The sequence below is a fragment of the Colletotrichum fructicola genome (assembly GCF_000319635.2).
Source record: "Colletotrichum fructicola Nara gc5 chromosome Unknown KSG_Nara_v1_contig07, whole genome shotgun sequence".
NCBI classification, from domain to species: domain Eukaryota; kingdom Fungi; phylum Ascomycota; class Sordariomycetes; order Glomerellales; family Glomerellaceae; genus Colletotrichum; species Colletotrichum fructicola.
This window is the reverse complement of record NW_027094057.1, coordinates 2,688,778-2,714,629: the sequence shown is the minus strand read 5'-3', so window position 1 is coordinate 2,714,629 and position 25,852 is coordinate 2,688,778. Positions and strand designations below refer to the sequence as shown.

Here is a 25,852-nt window from a genome sequence, read left to right as displayed (position 1 = left end):
TCATGGATTGAATAAACGGTGCTGGAAGTTCGGGTTCCATTGCGCTATTCAAGAGCCAGTGGCTATCAATTTGATGGTCAGCGGTTCTCAGACTTTTGCAATGCGAATTGCTGGTTGGTACTGCTGCGTCTGTTGCTGAAAGCCCTTGCTTGCCTGTTCGAATGTAGCAATAAATCCCGACCTCATCCCGTCGCGCATCTTCACCTTCTCCGGCCGGCCTGGCAACCCGCAACCTGGCAGTGCCCGTGCATGTGGAGAACAAAATCGAGCGAGCCGTCTCCGCAATCGCTGCTCCTGCGAGACAAAAGGCTCCGAAGCCCTTCACGTCTTGAGACAATGTCGTCGTGCTCGGTGAATCTCGGCGACTTCACTCACTTCCCGCTGAGGAAGAAAATGAGGTTCTCGTCGGGCGCAGAAACACCAGTGCAGGCTCGGAATTCATGCGATTTGTACTGAAATGCTATTTCCGCATTTTTAGATGTGTCGCGCAGTTTACTATGCAGTACATCACTACGTCGCAGGCGCAACAGCAGGCGGAAGGCACTGTACACAGCACATTAGGTGATGTCATGAGACATATAGCCAATCAGAACCTGCAGATTTCCAAAAATCTGGTCCCGTGGAGAATCCAGCCGCTACATCATCCTGCGTAAGGAGCCGCCAAACACCTTTCCAGACTGCGCTGCAGTGACGTGCACCACCAGAGGCTCAAACCAGTTTTGCTGCCAGTGCTGTTGCCTCCGTGAGAACCGCTTGGGACGTTCCTTTTTCTGATCTGACCGTTAGATATCCGGCCCTGAAAGCATCATGAAACGGCCAACCACCCTTCTTGTTCTCCTATCCTGTTCCGTAGCCACGGCGCAGTTGATGAACTTGCCCGTTGAACGCTGCGGTCCGTACGCTCCCCGCATTCTCCGTCAGAAGCCGCTCGCCCCCGTGAACCCTATCGGCCCAGCCATGCCGCCCTCAGACCCCTCCGACTCCCAGCTGCCTCCGGCACAGGACGGCGTCAGGCTCTCCGATGTGATGGGCCGCGACAGGAGCATCAACGTCTTCGCCAGCTTCACTCGCGACATCGAATCCGCTTCTCGCAGGTTAGACGACCAGACTCAGAACACAACGGTGCTTGCGCCGCTCAACTCCGCCGTCGAGAACTTGCCGCGGAAGCCCTGGGAAGACCCCAAGGAGTACCAGCACTTTGGCGAAAGCGCCTATGAGGGTGGTGATGGGCAAGAGAGAGCGCAGAGAAACATTCGCAGATTTGTTGAGGCGCACATGGTCACCGTCAGCCCATGGCCCGAAAACCACAAGGCCAAGGCGATAGGTGATGATAGAGATATCTGGTGGGAGAGTAAGGACGGCACCAAATTTGTGAGTACCCTGGTTCATTGCTTGTTTTGCGCAATCACTGAGTGTACCCTCAGATCCAGCCTGGCAACATCGAGGTTATCAACGTCGCAAGCACCGTCGCTAATGGTGAAGTGGTAAGTTTTCCAATTTGCCAGCAAGCCAACCTAGGCGCTCTGGATCACAGACTGATTGGTGCGCAGTGGATCATCAAGGAAGTCCGCAACTATGTCTGAGGAATGCGCGACGTGAGCCGGCAGGTCCAGGTATGAGTAGGACGACTGATGAGAGAATGATTGGATACCCGCAGTCTACAAATCAATGGAACATTTATGTCATGTGCTTCTTTGCGCGCCGAGGTGCGGGAGACAATGAGGCGGACGTCGCCGGTGCAAACACGATGAAATGTGAGCGACGCATCTCCAAGGGATCAAGCCACAGGCAAGCTGGTGGAGCACACATCTTCAGGGAACCAGAGCACACGTTTATCGTTACACGGCATACCTAGAGTGAGGCTGTCGTCATGGCATTTTGCGTCACGACCGAGCAAATCGGAAGCATCGCGTATCCGCGGCAAAAAACGGGAACATCAGATGAAATCGCTACTGCTCCAAATCCGGTTAGCGGGTCACAGAGCTTGTTGATAAGATTCTTATCTCCACGTGACACGGCAAAAGCCGCACCCGGGCAGGCTCTCTCATTCCAATCAACCAGGAAGGGGTTTGAGCAAGGTGCAAGCTCATCACGAATTTTCCAAGCGTGACGTTATTCCTGATCTTCATTCCCGCCTCCCGAGACCCATCACCCTGATCCTCATGTAGACAGAGAATTAGCTACAGTATCATCAGTCTGTAAGTCTCGCTCGACCAGTGCGCAATCCTCCTCCCCTAAGCTCCCGGGCGACGCAGCAAAGCTTGCGCGGTTGACGATCCAGCCCCCCCTCTTGGGACGCTTGCGCCAACTTCCACAGCTCCTCCTGTCTCGCTATCCTCCCGCATTCGCGTCGCTAACTTTTGCATTCTCAGAAGACGATCGATCTCAGGATGATGAGCGGGAAACCCGCCGGAGAGGGCGTTCTTGATCCCATGGAGGAGAACCGTCGCCTGATGGCCATGGAGGCCGAAAGGATGGAACGACGCGACAAGGAGCGACGTGAACAAGAGCGACACGAACAGGAACAAGCCGAAAGACGACTTCGCGAGGGTTATCCTGCCGGACCTCCCCATCACAGCAATGCCGGCTCGATCCCAATACACCAGCCCGTCGCATCACGCGCCATGGGCGCAATCCACAGCCCTGGCGGTCTGCTGGCAAACCACGGCTCAGGCTCCTCCGGTCCTCCTATGCCCCTCGGCGCCCCAGCCGGTCCCGGCGCAAACTTCGGCGGCCCCCTTCAGCCCGACAACAACAGGCCGCCGCAACACGGTGGCCCGAACAACCCGACTGCCCAGCATCAGATGTTCGCCCCCATCCCACATACGACCGGGCCCCCGAGCAACTCCCTGGGGGCCGCGAACGGAGGCCCCCCTGTCTTTGGCGGACCGCTCCAACAACGCGAAGGCCAACCACCGATGCAACAAGGTCCCTTTGGCGGCGGCGGCGGCGGTAACAGTGGCAGCGCCGGCGCTGGCGCTGCTGGAGGCCAAGGTCAGATGCAGCAGCAAGGCCAGGGCGGCATTGCCCATGGCCAGCAGCCAATTTTGAACGTAAGTCTAAATTTGCTTTATGAATTTCGCTCAACCAGAAGACACCATTTGTTGGCGCGCCTGCTACCTGTGGCTTGACCATCCAAAGTGGAAACCAGTGTGGGCTGGTGCGCCGATACGGCGCAGGTCAGGCAGGATGCATGGCCGCCCCGCGTGCATATTCCCGTTGTCGCCCAGGGTCTCGCGCCTCGCCTCGGCTCGTATTCCGCCTTTGTCTTTCGCGTGTACACTTCATCCGATTGTAATCACTACTGTCGCTTCATTCATCTCATCTCCCTTCGTAATCCAACAATCGAATGCATCCTCCGCGATGGCGATGGGAGAGCACGGCATGGTTCAAGTAACGCTTGGATTTCGGCCTGTAGGGGTTGCGACTAAGATCATGCGCTGACGATGTCTGACAGGATGCCTTGACGTATCTGGATCAGGTCAAGGTGCAGTTCCACGACCAGCCGGATGTCTACAATCGATTCCTTGATATCATGAAAGACTTCAAGAGTCAGGCGTACGTGTAATGAAGATCTTCCTTTACCGTGGCATCGCTGACGATAGTAGCATCGATACTCCCGGTGTCATCAATCGTGTCTCGGAGCTTTTCGCCGGCCATCCCAATCTAATCCAGGGCTTCAACACATTCCTGCCGCCCGGTTACCGAATCGAATGCGGCGCTGGTAACGATCCGAATACCATCAGAGTAACGACACCGATGGGTACGACGGTTCAATCGATCGCTGGCCGGGGCGCGCAGGTCGATGGCGGACACGCGCATCCTGGAGGCGCTTCGCAATCGCTCTTTCCCCAGCGCGGCCCCAATTGGCAGCAACAACAGCAGCAGCCTCAGCACAGTATCGAGAGTCCCGAGGCCAACTTCAGCACGCCTGTCCAGAACGGCCCTGGTGGTTTTGGCCAGCAGGCTCAGAATCTGGCTGCTGCCTTTGAGGCTCAGGGTGCTCAGCAGCGTGGCCCTCAAGCTCAAGGTGCGCACCCTGCCAACTCTCAACAGCCGCCTCGCAACGCGCATACCCCTACTCCGGTCACCGGACCCGCAAATGTCAACGGCAACGCAAGCCAGCAGCAACAACAGCAGGCAAACCTTGAACGCCGCGGTCCTGTCGAGTTCAACCACGCGATTAGCTACGTAAACAAAATAAAGGCAAGTTTACCTGCAAAATCCACCCACCACCGCCGCGTCGAATTCTGAGACCTCGCGCGCTAACCACGCTGCAGAATCGCTTCCAGGACAAGCCAGAAATTTACAAACAATTCCTCGAGATCCTTCAAACCTACCAACGCGAACAGAAGCCTATTCAGGACGTGTACGCTCAAGTCACTACTTTGTTCCACACCGCACCGGACCTGCTGGAAGATTTCAAGCAGTTTTTGCCCGAGTCCGCCGGCCAAGCGAAGGGTACACCTGGCCGTCCAGGAGAGGAACAACCGCCTGGTCCTGGTCCGAACCAAACTCCGCAGCCCATGGGTGCACAAAAGATGCCCCCGTTGGGCAGCTTCGCACCCCCGAGTGCTTCCAAGGAGAATAACAAGAAGCGCCCAAGACCCGACAAGCAGACGCCTGTTCCCGCGCCTGCCGTCTCCGAAGTGCCGCCCCCAGTGATGCGAGCCGCACCCGGCGCAGCTCCCCCAACCAGCGCGAACAACAAGCGAGCGAGGCTTGCACACAATAAGGCTCTGACTGCTGATGCGCCAGCGGTCGAGCCGACGTTGACGCCGATCCTACCTGAGCCTCTCGGACCGCCTACGGCTACCACGTCGAACTCAGACGAGATCGCCTTCTTTGAGAAGGTGAAGAAGTATCTTGGCAACAAAACGGCTTTCAACGAGTTCCTCAAAGTCTGCAACTTGTTCAGCCAATCCATCATCGATCGCAACACGGTCTTCCACAAGGGCAGTGTCTTCTTTGCTGCCAACCCTGAACTTATGGGATTCTGGAAGGCTTTCCTGAAGTATGAGCCGCATGATGAGGTCGTCGACAACCGCCCTGCCCCGCCGAGCGGCAAGGTTTCCTTGAGCAACTGCCGCGGCTACGGTCCTAGCTACCGTCTCCTGCCGAAGCGGGTATGTGTCAAATCTAAAAAGAACCTGCGCCTGTACTGACTCTTGAATAGGAACGACTCAAACCCTGCAGCGGTCGCGACGAACTCTGCAACTCCGTCTTGAACGACGATTGGGCTTCTCACCCTACGTGGGCCTCCGAGGACTCAGGATTCGTTGCCCACCGCAAGAACGGATTTGAAGAAGGCCTTCACCGTATCGAGGAAGAACGTCACGATTACGACTTCAACATTGAGGCGAATTTGAAATGCATCCAGCTCTTGGAGCCTGTTGCTCAGCAAATCAGCGTCATGTCGCCAGTTGAGCGTGAGCATTTCCAGATGCCGCAGGCGTTGGCCGGCCACAGTACGTCTGTGTTCAAGCGCGTCTGCAAAAAGATCTACGGTGATAAGGGTCCTGAGGTCGTCAACGATTTGTTCTCGAACCCGCTCAATGTGGTTCCGATAGTTTTGACTCGCATGAAACAAAAGGATGAGGAGTGGCGCTTCTCGCAGCGTGAGTGGGAGAAGGTGTGGCACGCGCAAGTTGAGAACATGCATCTCAAGAGTCTTGACCACATGGGTATTTTGGTGAAGCAAAATGACAAGAGAAATCTGTCTGCCAAGCATCTCGTCGACGTCATCAAGACGAAGGCTGAAGAGCAGAAACGTCAGCGCAGCCTGAAGGGCAAGGCCCCACGCCACCAGCTCGTCTGGGATTTCTCAGACAAGAAGGTTGTCATCGAGCTTCTCCGTCTGATGATGCTCTACACCGTCAGCAGCGGCCAGCACAGCGTGCCCGAAAAGGAACGCATCACGGAATTCTTTGAGACCTTTATCCCCGCCTTCTTCGATATTCCTGAAGAGGAAATCGAGGGACGCCTACCCAGACTGCAGGATGTCTCGGAAGAGGATGATAACGAAGAGTCTGTCCCGGCGGAGTTGACCAACGGCCGCAGCCGCCGTACCGGTAGAAGGGGTGACTTGCTTCGTGGCGTTCTGGATCCTGGACGTAATGGCTCCAAGCCTCGCGGGCAGAAGGAGGGAAGTGCGGCATCTGGTAGCAAGGAAACTACTCCTGAAGTTGGTTCTGCCAACGAAGAAGAGATGCCCGATGCACCCGAAGAAGGTGCTGGACCGGAAGTGTCCAATGAGCGCTGGATGCCCATCGTTCCTCAGCCAATCGTCACCACAGGCGACGATACTCTGTTGACTGCGGACGGCGAGTTGAAGGCAGATGGCTTCTTTTCCAGGCCATGGTACAACTTCTTCTGCAACCAAACCATCTTCGTCTTCTTCAACGTCTTTCAGACTGTTTACACCAGGCTGAGAGACGTGAAGGAGAGCAAAGAAAGCGTCATCGAGGAGATCAATCGCCAAAGCCGGCCGCGTCCTGCCAAGGACATTGGGTTGGCAGATAACACCCTGAACTACTTTAGTCCTCAGGATGATGCTTCAACGTTTTGGCCAAAGACTCTCGACCTAGTGGAGGAGTACATTGCCGGCGACATTGACGAGGTCAAGTACCAGGATGTACTGCGCCACTACTACCTCAAGAGCGGGTGGAAGCTTTACACCATTCAGGACCTCTTGAAGACTCTCTGCCGTCTAGCCTTGACCTGCAGTAGCACTGACGCCAAGGAGAAGACGCCGGATTTGATCCAGCAATATCTTCACAGCCGCGAGAAGGACGAGACCAACTACCAGGCCGAAATCGCCGCCAGGAAGTATGCGGAGAAATGCGTCAAGGATGGAGAGATGTTTGTCATTTGCTGGGTAAGTCTGAATCAACGACGGGTTTCATCGCCATCTAACCAAAATTTAGTTCCCGCAAAAGACTGAGGCGACTGTTCGCTGGCTTCAACGTGAAGACACGACATTCTACATGGACGAGATGAAGGCAAAAGACCGCTGGCAATATTACATTTCGTCCTTCATCCAAGTCGAGCCGACCGAAGGTGTGCCTCGCCACAAGCTTCAGAAGGCTGTCCTGGCCAGGAACTTGCCAGCCAGCGACGAGAAGTTCGATGAAAGCCAGATCCCCAAGCCGATTTCGTATGATGAGGACCTTTCTATCAGCATCTGCCTCAACACGAGCAAGATGGTCTGGAAGGCAGGTACGTCTGAGTACTTTGTCTATGACAACATTCCCAAGGAGAAGGAAGCTCGGGAGCGCCATCTCGAGAGACTCAAGAACGCAAGCAACAAGCGCGACACCAAACTTCGTGAGAAGTTTGTCTTCAACAGCCCGTGGATGAAGGGCATGAGCCAGGCGGACGTGCAGAAGTCCAATGAGGGCTGGTCAAAGTGGCTTAAGGAGGGCGTTCTCCCGTCTTCTGAGGCTGGCGACGCCATGGACACTGCGGATTGAAACAACTCTGCAAACGCTCGGCCACGTGCGGATTCCGGGAGGACAGATGTGTCTTGTGGGAAAGTAAGGGGACTAGGTGAAGAATGCATTTCACAATTACGAAGATACCAGGCGGCATAGCGGTGCTGAATGGCTGGCTGCCATGTTACCCAGGGCTCACATGGATTTATCTTTAAATAACCCTCATCCCGCCTAATTCTTTTTGGCCGGGGGGGTTTGGCATGGCGTGGGATTGGGTCATTGGCGTTTTACTTCATTTCTTCGTTTTTCTGTTTGTACCGCGCCTTGAGGTGATGGGTAGGGAGAGAGGGAGAGCAAGAAAAAAAGGAGGCGGTCTTCTCAGCTGGAGAGATACTTAGTTGTCTTTCAGTTCTTTTTCTTTTTCCTTTCCTTTTCTACTCCCTCGATGTACAATAGTTACCATAGTTGCACAAAAGAGTTATGCATACGACGAACACTACGAATCCTCCCGCGGCAAGAGATTAGTGATCCCCATGAGATGAGTGATCCTTGGACGTGTGGTCCACCTCGGCCGATGTCGCGACACCAAATCAGGTCTCATCGCTCGGTTTGGATCCGTTGCCTCCCCCCTCCACCCCCCCACGAGCTTGATTATCGAAAAAATCTGATAATTCGAGCAGCACAGCCACGCATGTCAGGATGCGACGCAGGTGGAGTATCACGACAGGAACTAGCCGCAGAAAAAAGGCGCAGATCACGGCAGATGGGAAGCTTTTGGGAAAAGATGCAGTCGTCTGATTCGTGATATTAGGTAAAACAAAGCTGCACCGGGGTGGCCCGATGCGTTATATCTAAAACGCTGGTATACTGAAACTTTTTTTGGCGCGAGGATAATACGGGAACCAAATGTGACCATCTTCCTTCTTTTTTGGTGCGTCAAATAATCTGCAGAAACGGGTCGGGGGAGTCATGGCCGGCGGCGCGGCGCGGGCAAGTTGCGGCACCTGTGCTTGATGGAGGGGTCGTGGCCTGTTTTTTTTTTTTTTTTCTTCAGCTCAGGAAAGCCCCGCCATGCAGCCAGTCCCCACGTTCTCCGAGTGAATTCAAGGTCCTCTCTAGTGAATTACAGACCCGCACCAGCTCGGAGCTCCGAGAACGTTTGCAGTTTAGCATGTGCTTTGCGCAGCTTATTGCAGGTTCTCGATGACAATGGCAGAGGCGCCGCCACCGCCGTTGCAGATACCGGCAACACCAATCTTGGCCTTCTTCTCGCGGAGAACGGTGGTGAGGGTGGTGACGATGCGGGCACCGGAGCAGCCCAGAGGGTGACCAATGGCGACGGAGCCACCGAAGACGTTGACGGTCTCAGGGTCGAGGTTCAGAAGCTTGATGTTGGCGAGGGCGACGACGGAGAAGGCCTCGTTGATCTCGTAAAAGTTAACGTCCTTCTCGGTGAGGCCGGCGTGCTTGATGGCCTTGGGAATGGCCAGCGCGGGGGCGATGGTGAAGCGCTCCGGCTCGCGGGCGGCGTCGGCCCAGCCGCGAATCTTGGCGATAGGAGTGACGCCGAGCTCCTTAACCTTGGCCTCGGACATGAGGACGACGGCGGCGGCGCCGTCGTTGAGGGGGGCAGCGTTGGGGGCCGTGACGGTACCGCCGTTGGGAATGAAGGCGGGGCGCATGGCCTTAAGCTTGGCCTCGTTGAGGTTCTTGACCTCGTCATCACGGTCAACGGTGATGGCGGGCTTGCCGCGGCCACCAGAGACCTCGACGGGGGCAATCTCCTTGGAGAAGATGCCCGCCTCGGTAGCGGCCTGGGCCTTCTTGTAGGTGTTGATGGCGTACTCGTCCTGCTGCTCGCGGGTGATGTCGTGGTCCTTTGCGCAAAGCTCAGCAGCCATGCCCATGTGCTCCTTCTTGCCGTAGGCGTCGGTCAGACCGTCCTGGAGGACACCGTCGACGAGGGTCTGGTTGCCGTACTTGGCACCGTTACGGAGGACGGGGAGGTAGTGGGGGGTGTTGGTCATGGACTCAGTGCCACCGGCGACGACGATGTCAGCGGTGCCGGTGAGGATGGTCTGGGCGCCGAGAATGATGGCCTTCATGCCGGAGGCGCAGACCTTGTTGACGGTCGTGGCGGCGACTCCCTGAGAGAGGCCGGCTCCGAGAGCACACTGGCGGGCGGGGGCCTGTCCGAGGCTAGATAGCGATGGGTGGTCAGCAATCTTGTTTGTTTTTGCAGCTTTGCAGCTTATCCGTGATATCAGACATACTTGGCGGACAGGACATTGCCGTAGATGACCTCCTCGACATCCTCGGGCTTGATCTGGGGAACACGCTCGACGGCGGCTGTTGACGAGGGGTTAGCGGTGGACTGCCCCGCGCTTGCTCCGGACCGTTGATAAGACATTTACATACCCTTGATGGCGTGGGAGCCCAGTTGCGTGGCGCTCAGGCTAGACAGAGAGCTGTCCAAGGCAAAACGTTAGCTTCTCGATCCAGGCGGTGAACATTTCTTTCTTCTTCTCCGACGAAGTAGGGTCCAGACTTACCCAAGGAACGAACCGACGGGGGTTCTGGCGGCAGAAACAATGTAAACGGGGGGAAGGTTGGCCATTGTGAATGTCGTGCAAGTGAGACTCGAGGTGGTTGTAGAATAGAAGATTGTGTCGAGAACAGAGCCGGGGGACCGTCTTGTTTATGTGTGACCTGGAGAGAGCAAGCAAACAAATTGAAGCAAACAATTTTGTTGGGCGGCAGGTCACTTATTAGGAAGACGTGCTTCTAATCATCCACCCCTCCCACCGCCGCCTTTTTGATGTTTGGTGGGGTTGCTCCGACCGGACCCTAGCACAGCTGGGACGTTGCGGTGTCCCGTCCGGGTCCCTGTGGCGCAGTAGCTATCAGGAAGCACTGACCCCCTGCCGGTCCTAGTGTACCTGCTTCCCTAGCGCGAGAAGCGAAGCCAGGGAGTAAGCATATCGCAGCAGTGTTCCAGCCTCGCAGCCACACATGTGCACTAGCCACACTGCAGCCTTGCAAGAAAGTTTGTGAGGCCAGGGTCATTCTAGGCGCGACTCTGCGACTGCGACCGCGACTGGGTCGAGATTTATCGTCATTAGACAAACCGCAACGACCAACTCCACCCGAGCATTTAGACGCCACAATGGACGACCTATACGATGAGTATGTCTTTTCCCCTTCGCTTCGACTTTGGCATCAGACTGACTTTTCCTTCACAGGTTCGGTAACTTCATCGGCGAGGATGTCGGTTCTGAAGAGGCGTCTGAAAGGGGCGTGGATGCGGACTACTATGGAGACGATGCGAGCGAGGCACCTGCGCCTACGGGCCAGGAGCTGATGGAGATCGATGGTATTTACTCTGCACTGTTCTCCAGTGAAGTTGATGCTGACATGATGACAGACGACGGCCCGTCGAATGCGATCATCCTGCACGAAGACAAACAGTACTATCCCACGGCGCAACAAGTATACGGAGACGAGGTCGAAGTTCTAGTTCGGGAGGAGGACGAGCAGCTTCTTACGCAGCCCATCATTGCTCCTGTCGAGCAGAAGAAGTTCAACATCGAGGAGACCGATCTGCCACCCGTTTTCTTCGACCGCAGCTTCATGACCGACCTGATGAGCTTCCCCGATCAAATACGAAATGTGGCGCTGGCAGGACATCTCCATCACGGCAAGACAGCGTTCATGGACATGCTGGTTCTCGAAACCCATGACATTACCGACAGGCTGGAGCGCCGCGTTGGCAAGAACCGAGACGAGCAGCTTCGGTACACCGACGTCCACGTAGTCGAGAGGGAGAGAGGAGTTTCGATCAAAGCGGCGCCCATGAGCCTGGTGCTCCAAAGCACAAAGGGCAAGTCGCATCTGGTCAATATTCTTGATACGCCGGGCCACGTTAACTTCGTCGACGAGGTGGCGGCCAGCTTGCGATTGGCGGATGGTGTCTGCTTGGTCGTTGATGTGGTGGAAGGGGTTCAGGTCAACACAGAGCAGATCATCAAGCACGCGGTTTTGGAAGATATTCCGCTCACGCTCATCATCAACAAGATGGATCGCCTCGTTCTTGAGCTGAAGCTGCCCCCTAAGGACGCGTACTTCAAGCTCAAGCATGTCATCGAGGAGGTCAACACAGTCATCGAGAACACGATCCCGGGCAAAGGCGAGACGAAACGGATCAGTCCTGAGAAAGGAAATGTTCTTTTCGCGTGTACCGACATGGGCTGGTGCTTCACTCTGCAGTCATTCTCGAAGATGTACACCGACACTTACGGCGGTATCAACACCGAGGATTTCGCGAAGAGGTTATGGGGAGACATCTACTTCAATCCTGAGAAGCGCAACTTCACGAGGAAACCGACAGAGACTCACTCAAGCCGTTCGTTCGTCAAGTTCGTTCTGGAACCGATTTACAAGATCTTCACCCATACCATCAGCGACACCCCTGAAGAGTTGAAGAGAGTATTGGGCACACTGGGCATCACTCTTAAGCCATCTCAATATAAGGCCGATGCCAAGGTCTTGTTGAAGCTGGTGTGCGAACAATTTTTCGGTCCTTCAACAGGCTTCGTCGACATGATTGTGCGACACGTCCCATCACCGCAAGAGGCTGCTGAGAGATACCTGGAGAAGTACTACACTGGACCACTGGACACTAAGGTTGCCGGGTCCATGAAGGCCTGCAACCAGGACGGGCCTCTTGTGATTCACGTCTCCAAGTTGTTCAGCACGGCAGATGCCAAGAGCTTCTACTCTTTCGGTCGTGTCTTGAGTGGTACGGCTCGCCCCGACACACAAGTCAGAGTCCTAGGAGAAAGCTACTCCACAGACGACGACGAAGATATGGCAATGGCAACGATATCAGATGTTTTCATCGGCGAATCAAGGTACAACATTCCCACGGATGGTGTGCCAGCAGGCAATTTTGTGCTGCTGAGTGGTGTCGACAACTCGATCGTCAAGACGGCGACGATCTTCCCCCCAAAGCTAGAGGACGACGAAGATGTGTACATTTTCAAACCCGTCACTCATTTCACAGAGTCGGTCCTGAAGGTAGCTGTTGAGCCCATCAACCCCTCAGAACTGCCAAAGATGCTGGACGGCCTACGCAAAATTCAAAAGAGTTATCCATTGATCACTACCAAGGTCGAAGAGTCAGGAGAGCACATTGTCTTGGGTACGGGCGAGCTGTACATGGATTGTGTTTTGCACGACTTAAGACGTCTGTATGCCGATATGGAGATCAAGGTGTCCGACCCCGTCACCCGGTTCTGCGAGACGGTCGTAGAGCAGTCGGCGACAAAGTGCTATGCGATCACGCCGAACAAGAAGAACAAGATCACGATGGTCGCCGAGCAGCTTGACAAGGGCATCTCAGAGGACATTGAGTCCGGCAAGGTCAAGATTCGGGATCCAATCCGCAAGACGGCCAACTACTTCGAAGAAACTTACGGCTGGGACAAACTGGCGGCGAGAAGCATCTGGGCATTCGGTCCTGATGAGATGGGACCCAACATCCTTCAAGACGACACGTTGCCCTCCGAGGTAAGGCCCGGTGGCTTCCTTGACTGACCCCTTTGAAGGAACCAACAGGCTAACGAGCTGCAGGTCGACAAGAAGCTCCTGACTACGGTCAAGGAGACCATCCGCCAAGGATTCAGCTGGGCAACCAGAGAAGGCCCCCTGTGTGAAGAGCGTGAGTTCCCCCATTTCCTTGCCCCTGTTCTTCCTCGCCTCCTGTCTTCGTGTCGTCCTTCAATGCCCTCGCTAGGCGCCGTTATTGGTCCCCGACCAGGCGGAAATAGCTCCCGGGAGGGTCCAACACATGGAACTGGGGTTGGGGTTGGGTTCTTAGGCATGGCTTGCATTAGCAGCAAAGGCCCCTCACCTACCCCGACCTGTCAGAAGAAAACCTGCTTCTACGCACGAGACCCTTTTCCCACAACCATGCCTCTCTTTGGTTGACCAGGATGGGGGCACGGCCCTTAGCAGAAATTCTGTCCCCACATCAGACCACTTCCCAGCCTCTGCTTGCTCACCGGTACACTAACTCGATATCGTGACAGCCATTCGAAATACAAAGTTCAGAATCACCGATGTGTCGTTGGCTTCGGAAGCCATCTTCAGGGGAGGCGGTCAGATCATCCCCACCTCCCGCCGAGCATGCTACTCCTCCTTCCTGATGGCCTCACCTAGACTAATGGAGCCTCTGTACTCCGTCTCTGTGACTGGACCTCAGGACTCGGCCACGGAGGTTTACACGACGCTGGCCAGACGCCGTGGCCACGTTCTCCAGGACGGCCCCGTGGCCGGCACGCCGCTTTACCGTGTCAACGGCCTCATTCCTGTCATCGACTCGTTCGGTTTCGAGACAGATCTGCGCATCAAGACGAAGGGCATGGCCATGGTGAGTCTGACATTCGACAGCTGGAGTATTGTGCCCGGTGATCCTCTTGACAAGGAGGTCATCATCCGGCCACTACAGCCGGCTAGCGCGCAGGCTACGGCTAGGGACTTTGTGTTGAAGACCAGGAGGAGAAAGGGTCTGAGCGAAGACGTTAGCGTGGCCACCTTCCTCGAACCAGAGTTCTACAAGAGCCTCATCGAGAGCGAGATTCTTGGCGAATGAGGGGGCTAGGGGTTGAAGGAAAGATGTATGGTGGCCGCAGGCGGAGCTCGTCGTCAGCTGTGATGCCGAGCCATTCGAGAATGATGGAGTTGGCGCGTGCATACGGACATGTGGTCTTGCGATCCTGCAAGTCGCCGTTTGGGGACGGAAGGATGGAATGATGCCTCCCATGCATGAGGCATCTGGTGAGAATGTTTGTTAATAGATGAGCCGCCCATGAGACACTAGGTGCTCGGGCCGTTGTATACCAAGAAAAAAACGGGGACGGTCTCCATCTTTCACGTCTACATGAGGCCATCAGATAGATACCTCAACGAGACTCCTCTCGGATTGCATGGCTCTGGTTGCGGTCACGGGCCGTTTGGAGTTGAGAGGCAAATCGGGAAATGTCGTGCTGAAAACTGTAGCCTCCTCACGGAACCCAGGATCTGGCTGTTGTCGGGGAACTTGCGGGCGCCGGATCCCAATCTACTCCGCTTCGGCGACCCGACCCCGGATATGCCGTGAAAGGTGTGTGGCGCATTGCTCATCCCAGATTGAGTTGGTGGACGTGCTCGTGGACGCGCTCGTGGACGCGCATGTACGGGGTGAACGAGGACTCCTCCAGACCCTCTTGGCGTCTAATATCTCGTGTTTCTCTAACTGACTCGACTCATTAGTCAGTTTTGGCGAACCTCCCTCATGAATCGGCAAAAACCGAAGCCGAAGGAAGAAGTTGAAGCAAACATTTCTCTAACGGTGGAATTCCCAACCGTGCGTGACCTCTCGATTGACACGAGAAAAACAAAAAGTAATTGCCCAGAGGCGGATTCGAACCGCCGTCAACACGGTATCGCTGAGTGATGGAGACCACAACGTATCATCCTAACCAACTAGACGATCTGGGCGAATTGGGAAGGAACCGGAGAAGACCGGGTCCTTGCTTGGAAGTCGCACCCCGGCAAGGGACTCATGTAGCTCACCCAGCGTGCGGCTTGCAGGTGGCAGGTCCCGCTCTGATGGGGCAGCTGGCAAATGGCGTGGCTCGTGGTTGCCAGAGGAAAACTACAATTCTATGAAATTTTCAAATGCTTCGTGCATCTTATGAGAAACATTTGATTGATATTAGTGTGGTGTTGTGGGTTTCAATGGGTGCATCGTGAGATTCAGCGTGCGATGTTTTGATGGCATGTGGTGGAGATCGAGAGTTACGATCGCCCGGCTTCAACTAACATTAACAGCTAGCTTAAACAGTGCTATTACTGCCAGTCAAGCTGCTAATAGCTTTGTTGTTTCAATTCCCAAAGAGAAGAAGCAACTCTTTCTAGGTTAGTCAGTTGCAAACGAAGACAATCACTCTGCTGGCTGTCATCGCGTTTTCGGCATGTTCGTTCTATTCGCCTAACTCCATCGATGTCAGGTCCTCTTCCAACAATCAACGTCCGAGAAACAACACATCTTTTTTCATTTCATCTCATTATTCCGAATGATAACGAGCGATGAAAGTTTACCAAACGTATTGTTCGGGCGCAGCGGCACAGAGGCGGTAAAAGAAATGCGGTTTTCATCATATCACAAAACATATATTATTTTATGCCGTGTGCTCTTCTAAGTCTAATTACTTCCTAATCATGTAGAAAATGCTCTCTGAACTCACTGTGATTCGGCGTACATTGAAAATATGTTGTTACTGCGTCGCAAGCTACTGTCCTGCCTTAACTTGATGTCTTTGATGATGGCGCACAACAGATTCATGAGTCTCGTATATTGCGGCGATGCCAAGCATATTTTTCTGAGGAAACAGTCACAGAGCTTACCCAAGCAAATTCATAGCTGTTGGGCGTCAAGCAGCCCGGTGCTAGGCAGCAGACACTAAAGTCAACTGCATCAACTTGGACGCCGTCAGGACCGGCACCAAGCAGACTAATGTGCCATGAAAGCAAATCAAGCCCTTCTCCTTAGAGTTTGCACGTAGTGACGCTGGCCGAACTCAACTTTTGCATGCATTGGCGTGGTCCCCTAGGTGTAAGTCAGGGAAAGCCATCGCCGTGTCTGAGAACGTTGATGGTTTGCTAGTCCATGTACGGAAGAGCTCAAGGTCCTTGATGTTCTTCCGTAACAAGAATCCACCTGACCGAATCTCCCTAAGACGGAGCAAGCAGCCCAGGTCAATGTCGAGAACCTCCCCAGCAAATTCCACACGTGCAGCCGCCATTTCCGAACGTCAGAAGACAGCTCCAGGCTGAATCCTTCATGTTTTCTGTCCTGGCCTGATGTTTCGTGGGTAAGACGACATGAGCCCCATCGCGGGAACAGGCGCTTCCGTTACCAGCCTCCTTCTTGGCTGATCGAACTATCGTGAAACAGCTCCATATATAGCCCCCAAACAACCCCAGAATTAAACATTAGAGAAAAAAGCTCCGTGACACCTGTCTCCAAACGAGCCCCCTTTGGACGTTTTGCCCTTGGCAGTGGTCACACACGTAGCAGAGCTTCACGATACAGTCGATCAAGACCCAGTAGCTTGTTTGGAGTGGACAAAGGAAAAGGCCGCGGATTTACAAAGCGGATTCAGACGTCCCTGGCTCCATACCCCGGAAAATGATACCACCCAACGCTGCTGCCGCCTTCATTCACACGCTTGGGCACAGCTCGAAGGACTAAAAATGCTGTACGGCGTAGATCTTAGAATCGACGACGCATGTCAACAAAGCTCGAATTGTATTGGTACCGGGGCTATCGGAACACACATGGCACGCCAGAAGGTGATACGGCCCAGGTACGGAACTCATCTCTTGGCCATCAATTGGAGACCCTGACCACCACACCCATTTCCTCAACAAAGTACAGAGGGAACCCCCCGCCCTACTCCAAATCTCATCGTCATGGCCGGCCGTACGGAGCGCCGATCACCAACCGGGGGGTGTTCGTCCCTTTCGTCTAGCCGTCGAACGAATTCCCTCCACTGACATTCCTCAAGTCCAAGAACCGGCTGCGCCTGCGGCAGCCCCCGGAACCCGGAAGGGGGGACCAGGACCTGGAGTAGCCTCCCCCCCACCGCCGTCGCCGTCGCAATCGGGCCGTCCATTGCGGAGTTTCTTTCTTCCCCCCTCTTCTTTCTGGTGACCCTATCCCCGGTTTATCTCTGCTGCAACTCCCTCCCCTCCCCTCACCGTCAGCCAGGTCGCACAAGGCGAAGAAAAACCACACACCGTGACACCTCACTTTCACCTTGCCTGGTCTTGCCCCCCTCATCCACTCTTTGCCCCTCTCTGGCGAGTTACACCCCAGCACACCGACTTTACTCCAGATTCCACCCCTCTCTTTCCCTCTCTTCCTCTAACGCCGAAACAGTTGACTCTTTAGGCTAGAACTTGTTACAGTTCGTCTCGGGTGCCATCAACGGCAATCTTGAATTGGACAAAGATTGACATTGACAATTGGCGCTACAAAGATCTCTGATCAACGGCGCCGTCTTCTAAACGAGAGCCGTCTGTTGGAGCGGCTGTATCTGACGGGGATCAACCCTCCAGCCCAGTGTACAACGCTACCTTGTCTTAAACCTTCCTGTCGCCTGCAAATCTTCACTTCCTTGACCCTACCAACACCACCATGTCGAGATACATGCACGAGAAAAAAACCCACGCGAGAATACGGATACCGAACCAAAATTTTAAAAAAGACAAGCCAAACTACATAGTACACCCGGAAACCCTTCTGGTCCCTTCACCACGCCCCCTTTTGCCCCTCAAAACCCCCACTGACGTCGCCTTCTCGAGCTCAGACGGTCGATTCTGGTATCCATACTGGCAAAACATCGGGTCGGCAGATGTCGAAAAGCCCAGATCGTAGACTTCGAGAGAGCCCACTCTAAGCCACGCGAGCTCATCTAGCGCAGCCACCGTGAAGGTTTTTTTCCCTTTGAATAGGTGACATTTTTATTCTTTGGCGCGCACGTCTCCAAGGGATCCTGTAGTAAACGCCGCGCGGGTAAAGTGTCAGAGGCGACGAGACAGACGCCAGCAGCCCACGTATTCCCCCCGCCCAGCTCTTTGCGAATCATGAATATCGCCACGCTGAGACCATCATAGAGGGTATAACGACATGTATTTGTTTGGCACTTCCATGTCGCGACAAAGTCTACCTTGCTGCATGTTGCTGCTGCGCAGTACTCTTTTACCTTTCCATATGAAGCAAAGCAATGAAGAGCGTTATGCGACGCCACAGTATTCGTCGTTGTCACTGCTTTGCCAAGTTGAAGTTGACGCCGTTTTATCGTAAGCGCATAATTGCAGATGGCAGATCCGCATGGGACTTCCCCTGGAAACGGAAACTGCGTGTGAACATGCGCGTAGTGTCGCGTGCCCTGCGGCCTGCCGCATTGGCAGCAGACAGGCAAAGATACATTAAAAAGAAACAAAAGATTAGAAAGAGGAAACGGGTGTATCTCTTCCGCCACCCGACGTATATTGAAATGCGACGGTAGAGAGTCGTGGCCCTGGCGCGGCGGCAGTGACATTTTGACAGCGGTACTACCGCGGAATTATCATGGTTTACCGCGGTACCGTTTGTAAAGCGGGATATCGCCCGGACAGTTCACCGAAACTCTGTTTTGCTAGCTTTCGTTGTATCCGTAGATTGTGTCGATGAACGACCAGAAACCAGGGTTCGCCGCCAAGTCCTGCTAGACGACGCAGAGAGACAAGAACGAGACAGGGTTAAGGATGGATGATCGGCGGGCTCCGGCCGTCCGCTTGGGTGAGCTGCACTTTTGACAACTTGCATCCTTAGGTACGAATTGTGTGTGAGAGAGAGACACACAAGACAACTGGACCGGTTCTGCGAAAGAAGCGTATCTTGCCTTGCGCTATCTTCAGCATCAAGAGTAGGGTAGTAGATGACGAAGAGCCATGTGGGCAAATCGCGCGGACCGGGTTCCAAGACTTTCAGCCTTCCTTTAGAGGAAACTCGGAAGCAATCACGACAACACACAACGAAAGCTTTCCAACAACAACAACAACAACAACAGCAACACCTTGAACACACCCCCACCAGCCACTGCAGAACGAGAGACATGATGTGATATGCGACTTTGGCAAGGACTCCTCGCTGCAAGTCAACCTCCTTAAACCTACCTCGCCATGCATCACAACCCTCCGTATCCCAAGCTCCAGGCCCTTCCTCTTTGCAACGCCGCCGCCCTGGCCGCGACCCCAGATGGCCGGCCGCCCCCATATCCCACACCACCACCAACAACGACAAGAAAGTACCGTATCATGCCTACCTACCTGCCGGCCCAGGGACCTGCCGTTTTGACGCCTCGAGAGAGGTTGTCTGGCCCCCCTTCGGCACATGCCAACCCACACCCCGTTGAACACGCATTTTTCGTTGGGAACTTCCTTCTTGAGCTTGACAGACGTCCTCATTGGGCGTAATTTTTGTCTCTTTCCGATTCAGGCTGTGTGGCTGAGCGCACATTCCCCGTCACTCGCCTTCGTCGCCGTCTCGCCGATAAAGAAGGAGAGAGCCCCATGCGACCTTCCAACGTCGGACGCTTGTCAGGTAATCGTCGCGATGCTGCAGCGCATGGCGGGAGACGGGAGAGGAGGCGGCTCCCTGTGTTGAAGATGCATCCCGCCCGCCGCCTCTGGTACTCGTCGAATCTCGACGGGCATGCCGTGTGACGCAAGTTCAATATCGCCGAGTGGCCTTCATTGGACACGATCGATCGACGTTAGATGGTGTGTGTGGCCCGCGGCTTACCTCCTGCTGGGCATGGCCCTGCAACCGCGCATCCAGACCTGTCGCTGTGGGGGAGGCGCAGCCACGGACTCGATGTTTGGCCAGAATGCGTTCTCCCCTTCTTGATCGAACCTGTGACAGCGTGACGACGACGAGTGTCGCTAGCCATGACGAGCCCCCCAAAAGCGTACAAAGATTGCAAATCCAACAAGACTGAAGCCGTGGACGAAGACGATGAGAATAGGGAAAAGAGCTTGGGCCACGGAAGGCTCGGGAGTTGCAGATCGGACGGGGATTCTTCATTCGAACCCTAGGTACCTGACCTGGCCTACCTACCCCGAGCTAAGAAGGACCTCCGTCCACCAATTGCCTCATGGCCGGGTAAACCACGAAGCTGATCCAACAAACATAATACGTCCGTACGTGTGGTCCCCTTCTGTCTGTTCGAGGCACGGGAAACTTAGCTCGTCGTGCCGTGCGTGGATTTACTCACTCCTACACGGTAGATCTGCAAAACCAACCTGCGTACCCTTGGGCAGCTTACAACTGCTGCACTATGTATTAGAGTTTTGCGCCGCCAGAAGGGGGGGCGTGAAGGAAGAAATCCAATAATTGCAGCGCTCCCTACGGCCCGTGGGCTTGCTTGCGCTGCAGCAAAAGGATGTGGTTTGCTGGATGTAACGCTGCTGGTGGTTGGTTTCTCCCCATGCCGTTCTTCGATCTGACTTGCACCCAGCAGCAAAACACTTGCCTACCTACCTACCTTACCCCCTCGTGTGGTTGGGTTGGGTTGGGGGCAGGGGCGCGGCAGGAGCGAGAGGACATGGCCAGCGCCACAAATGTAACGCCATGCAAGTTTTTGGTGCAGGCGAAGTTGGACAGGACGGTCCATTGCCTTGGACGAAGCCCATCCATCTTATTGCAGATCCGCATACCGAGAAACGATTTCTCCTCGTCGTCCCCTGGCGGCAGCAGCAGTAGCAGCCAGCTAGTGCAGAATGTTTGCTGGATAAACTTCATTATCTCTTCGTTAAAAAGACCCTGAACCGGTAATCACGTCGGCTGTCGCGGTGGGCAGTTAGCGAGCCAGAGGGATGATACCTCTGGCTCGGCTATTGAATGCAATAATATGGCACTTGATATAGATGGTGGTAAGCACAATGTTTCCAACCATGTCGGAAGGGCACGGGAACATGGGCGGTGTAAACATGTGCTAGCTACTCGATAGGTACGACGTCTTATTGCTACTACCCATTCCGACAATTGTGTGAACACATCATCCCGCTCGGAAAGCCATCATATTGCTCATGACATAGTTCCTCTATTTTTTCCGTAACGGAAACGTAGTGTGGACCACCACGCAAACAGTCCGAGCACATTTTCGTGAAGAGCAGCAAGAAACCTCCCCCTCTTCCCGTCGTCCCAGCCCTACCCGGAAAACGGCCGCCGGGCTTGCGAGAGTCATGAACCGTTGGCCGATCCCGCCCAGACCCTGCGAGCTTTCGTCAGGTGGGGAGAAGGCTGCGCCGCCGCCGCCGCGGATGCGAGTCCCGTAAGCAAAAGGACCCTTTTCGTGCACCCGTCGGTGGATGACGGTACCTGTCGATCCCGCCTTGGTAATGTGAGTTGCCAATACTGGGCTGGGTGGGTGAGTGTCTTCTGGTTTTGCCATGGCAGAAGAATCGATATACTTAATAATCCCCCTGCCAAGGTGGCGATGCCTTGGTCAAGAAAAAAAAAAGGTACAGAGCGTCGATCACACCTATTTAAAGACACGATTCCTTGTTTATTTCCGGCTGTCAAGCAAATGTCGATTGTGGATAAATTTGCCATTTTACCATCCCAAGTTCAACCTAGACCCAGATGGCGATATGCAATCTGCAGTTCTGCGACATTATACGCCGATAGCCGTGACGGATTCGCACCGATCATACGCAGGTTTCGAGCATCTTGTCCAGAACCCCCCTGAGGGTGTCGTTCTCCAGGGCGGCAGCGACGCGCTCCTTGTCGCTCAGCTGTTTGTTGACCTGGTCATCCTGGGCGTGGGCGTTCTCCTTGACCCTGACGTCGACGCGGTAATTGGGGGGGAGCGCTTGCTCCAGACGCACACGAACCCCCAAGCCAAGGACGGTGGCGAGAGAGCAGTGTGATACGGTGGGCGTCAAGTCGACCTTGACCTGCACCAGCGCATTGGGGTCTGACGGTCCTGAACAGGGAGGTGGGTGGATGTGGATGTCAGGAAGGTTGACGACCGCCAGCTGGCCCAGAGAGAGGGGGTGCTCTGGATCAGAGATGGTAGATATCAAGTCTATGAAACGTCAGTTGCGTGATCCCTACAGGGTCTGGTAAGTGTGGCAGGGGATTCGCGGCGGTTCGGCGTTAGGTCGAACTGGAGAGAGAAGAATGGGCATTCCTCGCCTTGCGAGGAGGCGGAAGCGAAACCCACAACGGTGAGCACCCTCGTCGACGCATCACGCAGCAACTGAGATCAATGCGACTATGCATCGCATGGTAAAGAGGGGCCAACGGTCTCGTGATATGGCATGGCCGCAGCGAGTGGCGCTTGCCTCGTCTACCCTCGTGTGGACCATGACTCCGAGTGGACTTGTCTGGAAGACTCGGCATTGTGCACCTTTCCAGTTTTCTGCTTTACGCAAGGAAACGATTGTATGAGACGCAGGTGACAGAACAATGAATAGGTAGAGGAAAAAAAGGGGAAAGAGGCCTCTCACCGTAGATTTCCTGCTCATCGATAGGCTCCTCCGCAAAGTCGTCATCGACAACGTCCCTGTCGGGCCATAAGGAGTCGTCATCGCAGAAGGGGCGTGACAGGTAGGCAGGTTTGGCCAGAATGACATCGTTATATTTGGCATCTGGGCCCTTCCTTGGCGCTATCCTCTTGGTCTGACGCGTCGGCATCTGAGCCGCGCTCAGGATGGTCGGGTTCGCATTGTCGAGATCTTTGTCCATGGTGGTCAAGATATGCGCAACTTTTCCCTCTTTCTCTTCCTGGTGATTCGTCTTTGATGATGATATCTCTCAAGACTTCCAGGGTTACGTCTTTGGACACCCCAGCAAGTGCAATCAGTGGCCCTGAAGATGCTTCTCCGCTTGATCTCGGTGCCGCTCTCCGGCTAGCACAAAAGTCCCAAAGAGGAGGCCGACAAGAAAGATTGCTGCTGCTGCTGCTGCTGGTACTTTGTCGATTCGAGATGCCCTCTCAAAGGCCCCCCCAGTCGCTCGGTTAAGGCGGGACGAGGCCGCGGGAGTGAATTGAGATTGAGATGGGTGGTGATGGCGTATTGCTCTGCTGCAGCTGGTCTCGCAATGTGTTCTTTTTTCGGAAATCACCCTCGTCACGGCTGGTATATGTGTGGGTGTGCTTGTTTTTCCTGATGGTCTTCTGGTCGTTGGCGATGAGGCTGTGGATGGGCTTGTGGATGGCAAAGAAATTGAGCTGGCATGAATGAATCAATATTTTTGGAGGTATTGCCCCAGGTGCCCCCGCCCAACGACGAGGATTAGATAAGCGACGTCGAGGGGTCTGAGGGGTCGTCAGCCAAAAAGCAGTTGGCGCATGAATCACTAATCTTACAGTGATGGCAGAGCGCTGGAATATTGCCCCTCACTTGCCGGAATCGGACAGCTCATCCCCGCTTTTCAGAGTACCTTACCTTACCTGCTCTGTGTCGGGCCCCCGTGTCGTCAGCGGAGATCCACCATTTAAAGGATTCTCGATGATCTTCCAATAAATCTAAAATAACCTCTTGGATATCGCGCAAAAAGGAGCATCGAACGATGCCCATTTCCATCCATCCCGTGTCCTCCGACTCCTCCAAAATGCCACTTGGGGGTCGTTTTCTGCGGGTTATCGGCGCTTATGACCCTGGGCTGCCACTGCGTTCCTGAACATCCATGAATCGAATCCAAATCCACTCTCGTCTCGTCTCGCAACTGCGGATATGGATACGAAAAAAAGACCAAACCAAACGTGTCCACGACAGCTTGAGGGTTTCCTCTTTTCCCCGTCCCTTCCCACACCCATGCAAACCGCTATTTCGCCCCCATGTTACCACACCTCCGCGCGACGGGGAGACTTCTTGGAAAGCTAAGATCATCTCACGGCGCCTTGCCCATTCGTGGTCGTGGTAGCAGTAGCGTAAGGCTGACGGGACCCTTGACTGGAGAAAAAGGAGCAGCCTGTGCAAGCATCAAAGAACCGCCCCTTGCGGTTTTTCCAAAGTTTAATTACCTCTCTCCAGATCAACCAGAGAACCTGTTCCCGAGGTCCCCATCATGACTTCATCCCCTTTCCCTTGGATCCTTCTGTTCCTTCTTATCTTCTTTGCCGACAGCTCTAATGAACTTTAATGCTCAGAAGCCACGTTGGGCCGTTCCATTCGTAAAACGCGCTGCTGGACATGGTCCGACCCCACGGTAGGCACACTACGTCCCACGGCACGACTTGTCGTCCGAACCATCGATTTCGTCCATGGGGGCCGAGGAAATTTGAGGCCCGCTCTAACATATCATGCCGTGCCGCTTTCCTCTGCGCTTCTCCCGCTCTTCGAGAAGCTTGTTGGAAGCTCGTTGGAAGCATGATGGAAGCAATAGAACAAGATGAATGTGATTTCACTGTGCCATGATCCCAGCTGCATGCCGCCAGCAGAGGAGGCGTCTCATCAATGCCCTGTGACTGTGACTTATTGGATACTCCAACCACACCCTCAACCATCATCGACGCCCAATTGGCAACGCAATGCAGAAGATCCGCGATTCGTCAGCCGGGCAGCATGGCACGCAGCAGCAGCAGCCAACACTCTGCACCCCAAGCTACCTACGCGCGTGGCCGGGCTGCTGCGCTTCCCGATCCATTTCCCGCCCGTCGGCCCAGTTCTTCACTCGGCGCGCGGTGTCAATACCTTGGGTACCGATGTCCTTGCTGCAGCCGCCTCGGACACCAATTTCTGGAACGGGCTAAGTGGCTGTCATGGACGCAACGGCAGTGCGTCTTGGTTCGTCGCCCAAATGTTTAAAGATTCCCCGGAGCGGGCGGACGGACGGGACTGGGCCTTCCCAGCTGCCGCGCCCCTTGTTCGGCCGAGTCATCTGGTGCTACCTCCATGCAGCCAGCCAGCCCCCGACCGCTGAAGTTTAGGCCGAATCGTTAAAGGTCAGCTTAACTGTGTGCCCTTTTCCCCTCCCGGTGGACAGCAGTCATCTCGCATCGAGGAGGCAGGCCGGCTTCCCCCCGCAAAGAGCAGAGGAGCAGAGAGCAGTTGGACTCGGGTCATCGCCGTCGTCGGCTTCTCGCATGTTCGGATCGCCTAATCATCGGCAAATGCTCATATGCGAGTCACGAAAGACCACCAACACAATCTGACCAACATGGATCAGGAGCACGAGAGTGGACATCAACTGGGTGACCATTCGGACCGTCCAGGCTCGGGACACACCCCTCGTGCCGCCCGAATGATACCCTCCAGATGAGGGACCCCTGTGCTCTCAGCGACGCCTACCAGCGTGTGCCCGAGATCTTGGGGGCGAAGAGCAGGAGACCCCCCTGAACGAACGATTCCAGGAACCAGTTGTGCGAAAGGGAACAACCGAGCGTGACAGATGCTAGCCTCCAGCGCTAGGCTGGCGGTTCATTGGCACACGTTCGGATCCGAGGCACACTCAGCCCCAGGATGCAGGGCAAGCTATGCGCCCTGAAACCACCATTGCGCCAGTTGAACGGGTAGACGTTCCCCTTGTATTCTTCCATCAACATGCTTGATTGGAACATGCCAATTACCTTTTCCATTGTCCAGCCAGGAACATCCCCCTTTCATATCAAGCTTGAATTGCACTGGGTAATGGGTGGGATGCTTCTGCGCAGCGACGAGCGGCTGGGCTGCTTGTCGACTGGCCAACTCAACGGCAAAGGAGCGCAGCCAAGAAAAAGACAGGACCTGGGGTGGGTAACGGGGTTCCTCGGTATGTTCCATTTTCGATGCCCTGCGAGGTCGTCGACAAGAGTGGCCACCGCTAGTTTTTAGCATGT

At 54.8% G+C, this 25,852-nt stretch overlaps 4 protein-coding genes across 4 annotated transcripts; 2 read left to right on the top strand and 2 right to left on the bottom strand.

Annotated features, from left to right (window-relative positions):
- Positions 1 to 807: 807 nt before the first annotated feature.
- Positions 808 to 7,472, top strand: pst1 (Paired amphipathic helix protein pst1; the record flags this gene model as incomplete). Its single annotated transcript, XM_066152700.1, has 10 exons — positions 808 to 1,371; positions 1,425 to 1,484; positions 1,551 to 1,577; positions 2,187 to 2,198; positions 2,373 to 3,053; positions 3,458 to 3,558; positions 3,609 to 4,191; positions 4,281 to 5,126; positions 5,177 to 6,877; positions 6,927 to 7,472. The coding sequence occupies 10 exons, from the start codon at positions 808 to 810 to the stop codon at positions 7,470 to 7,472; spliced, it is 5,121 nt and encodes a 1,706-aa protein (XP_066007927.1).
- A 1,148-nt stretch (positions 7,473 to 8,620) lies between these two features.
- PACTA (Acetyl-CoA acetyltransferase IA) lies at positions 8,621 to 10,050 on the bottom strand (the record flags this gene model as incomplete). Its single annotated transcript, XM_032034037.1, has 4 exons — positions 8,621 to 9,632; positions 9,707 to 9,782; positions 9,852 to 9,901; positions 9,986 to 10,050. The coding sequence occupies 4 exons, from the start codon at positions 10,048 to 10,050 to the stop codon at positions 8,621 to 8,623; spliced, it is 1,203 nt and encodes a 400-aa protein (XP_031886580.1).
- Positions 10,051 to 10,599: 549 nt separating this feature from the next.
- On the top strand, positions 10,600 to 14,085 carry cwf10 (Pre-mRNA-splicing factor cwf10; the record flags this gene model as incomplete). The annotated part of the gene is made up of 5 exons (XM_032034038.1): positions 10,600 to 10,619; positions 10,676 to 10,806; positions 10,858 to 13,001; positions 13,065 to 13,152; positions 13,523 to 14,085. The coding sequence occupies 5 exons, from the start codon at positions 10,600 to 10,602 to the stop codon at positions 14,083 to 14,085; spliced, it is 2,946 nt and encodes a 981-aa protein (XP_031886579.1).
- A 7,649-nt stretch (positions 14,086 to 21,734) lies between these two features.
- On the bottom strand, positions 21,735 to 22,776 carry CGGC5_v012465 (MIP18 family protein; the record flags this gene model as incomplete). Its single annotated transcript, XM_032034039.1, has 2 exons — positions 21,735 to 22,114; positions 22,539 to 22,776. The coding sequence occupies 2 exons, from the start codon at positions 22,774 to 22,776 to the stop codon at positions 21,735 to 21,737; spliced, it is 618 nt and encodes a 205-aa protein (XP_031886581.1).
- Between the last annotated feature and the right edge of the window lie 3,076 nt (positions 22,777 to 25,852).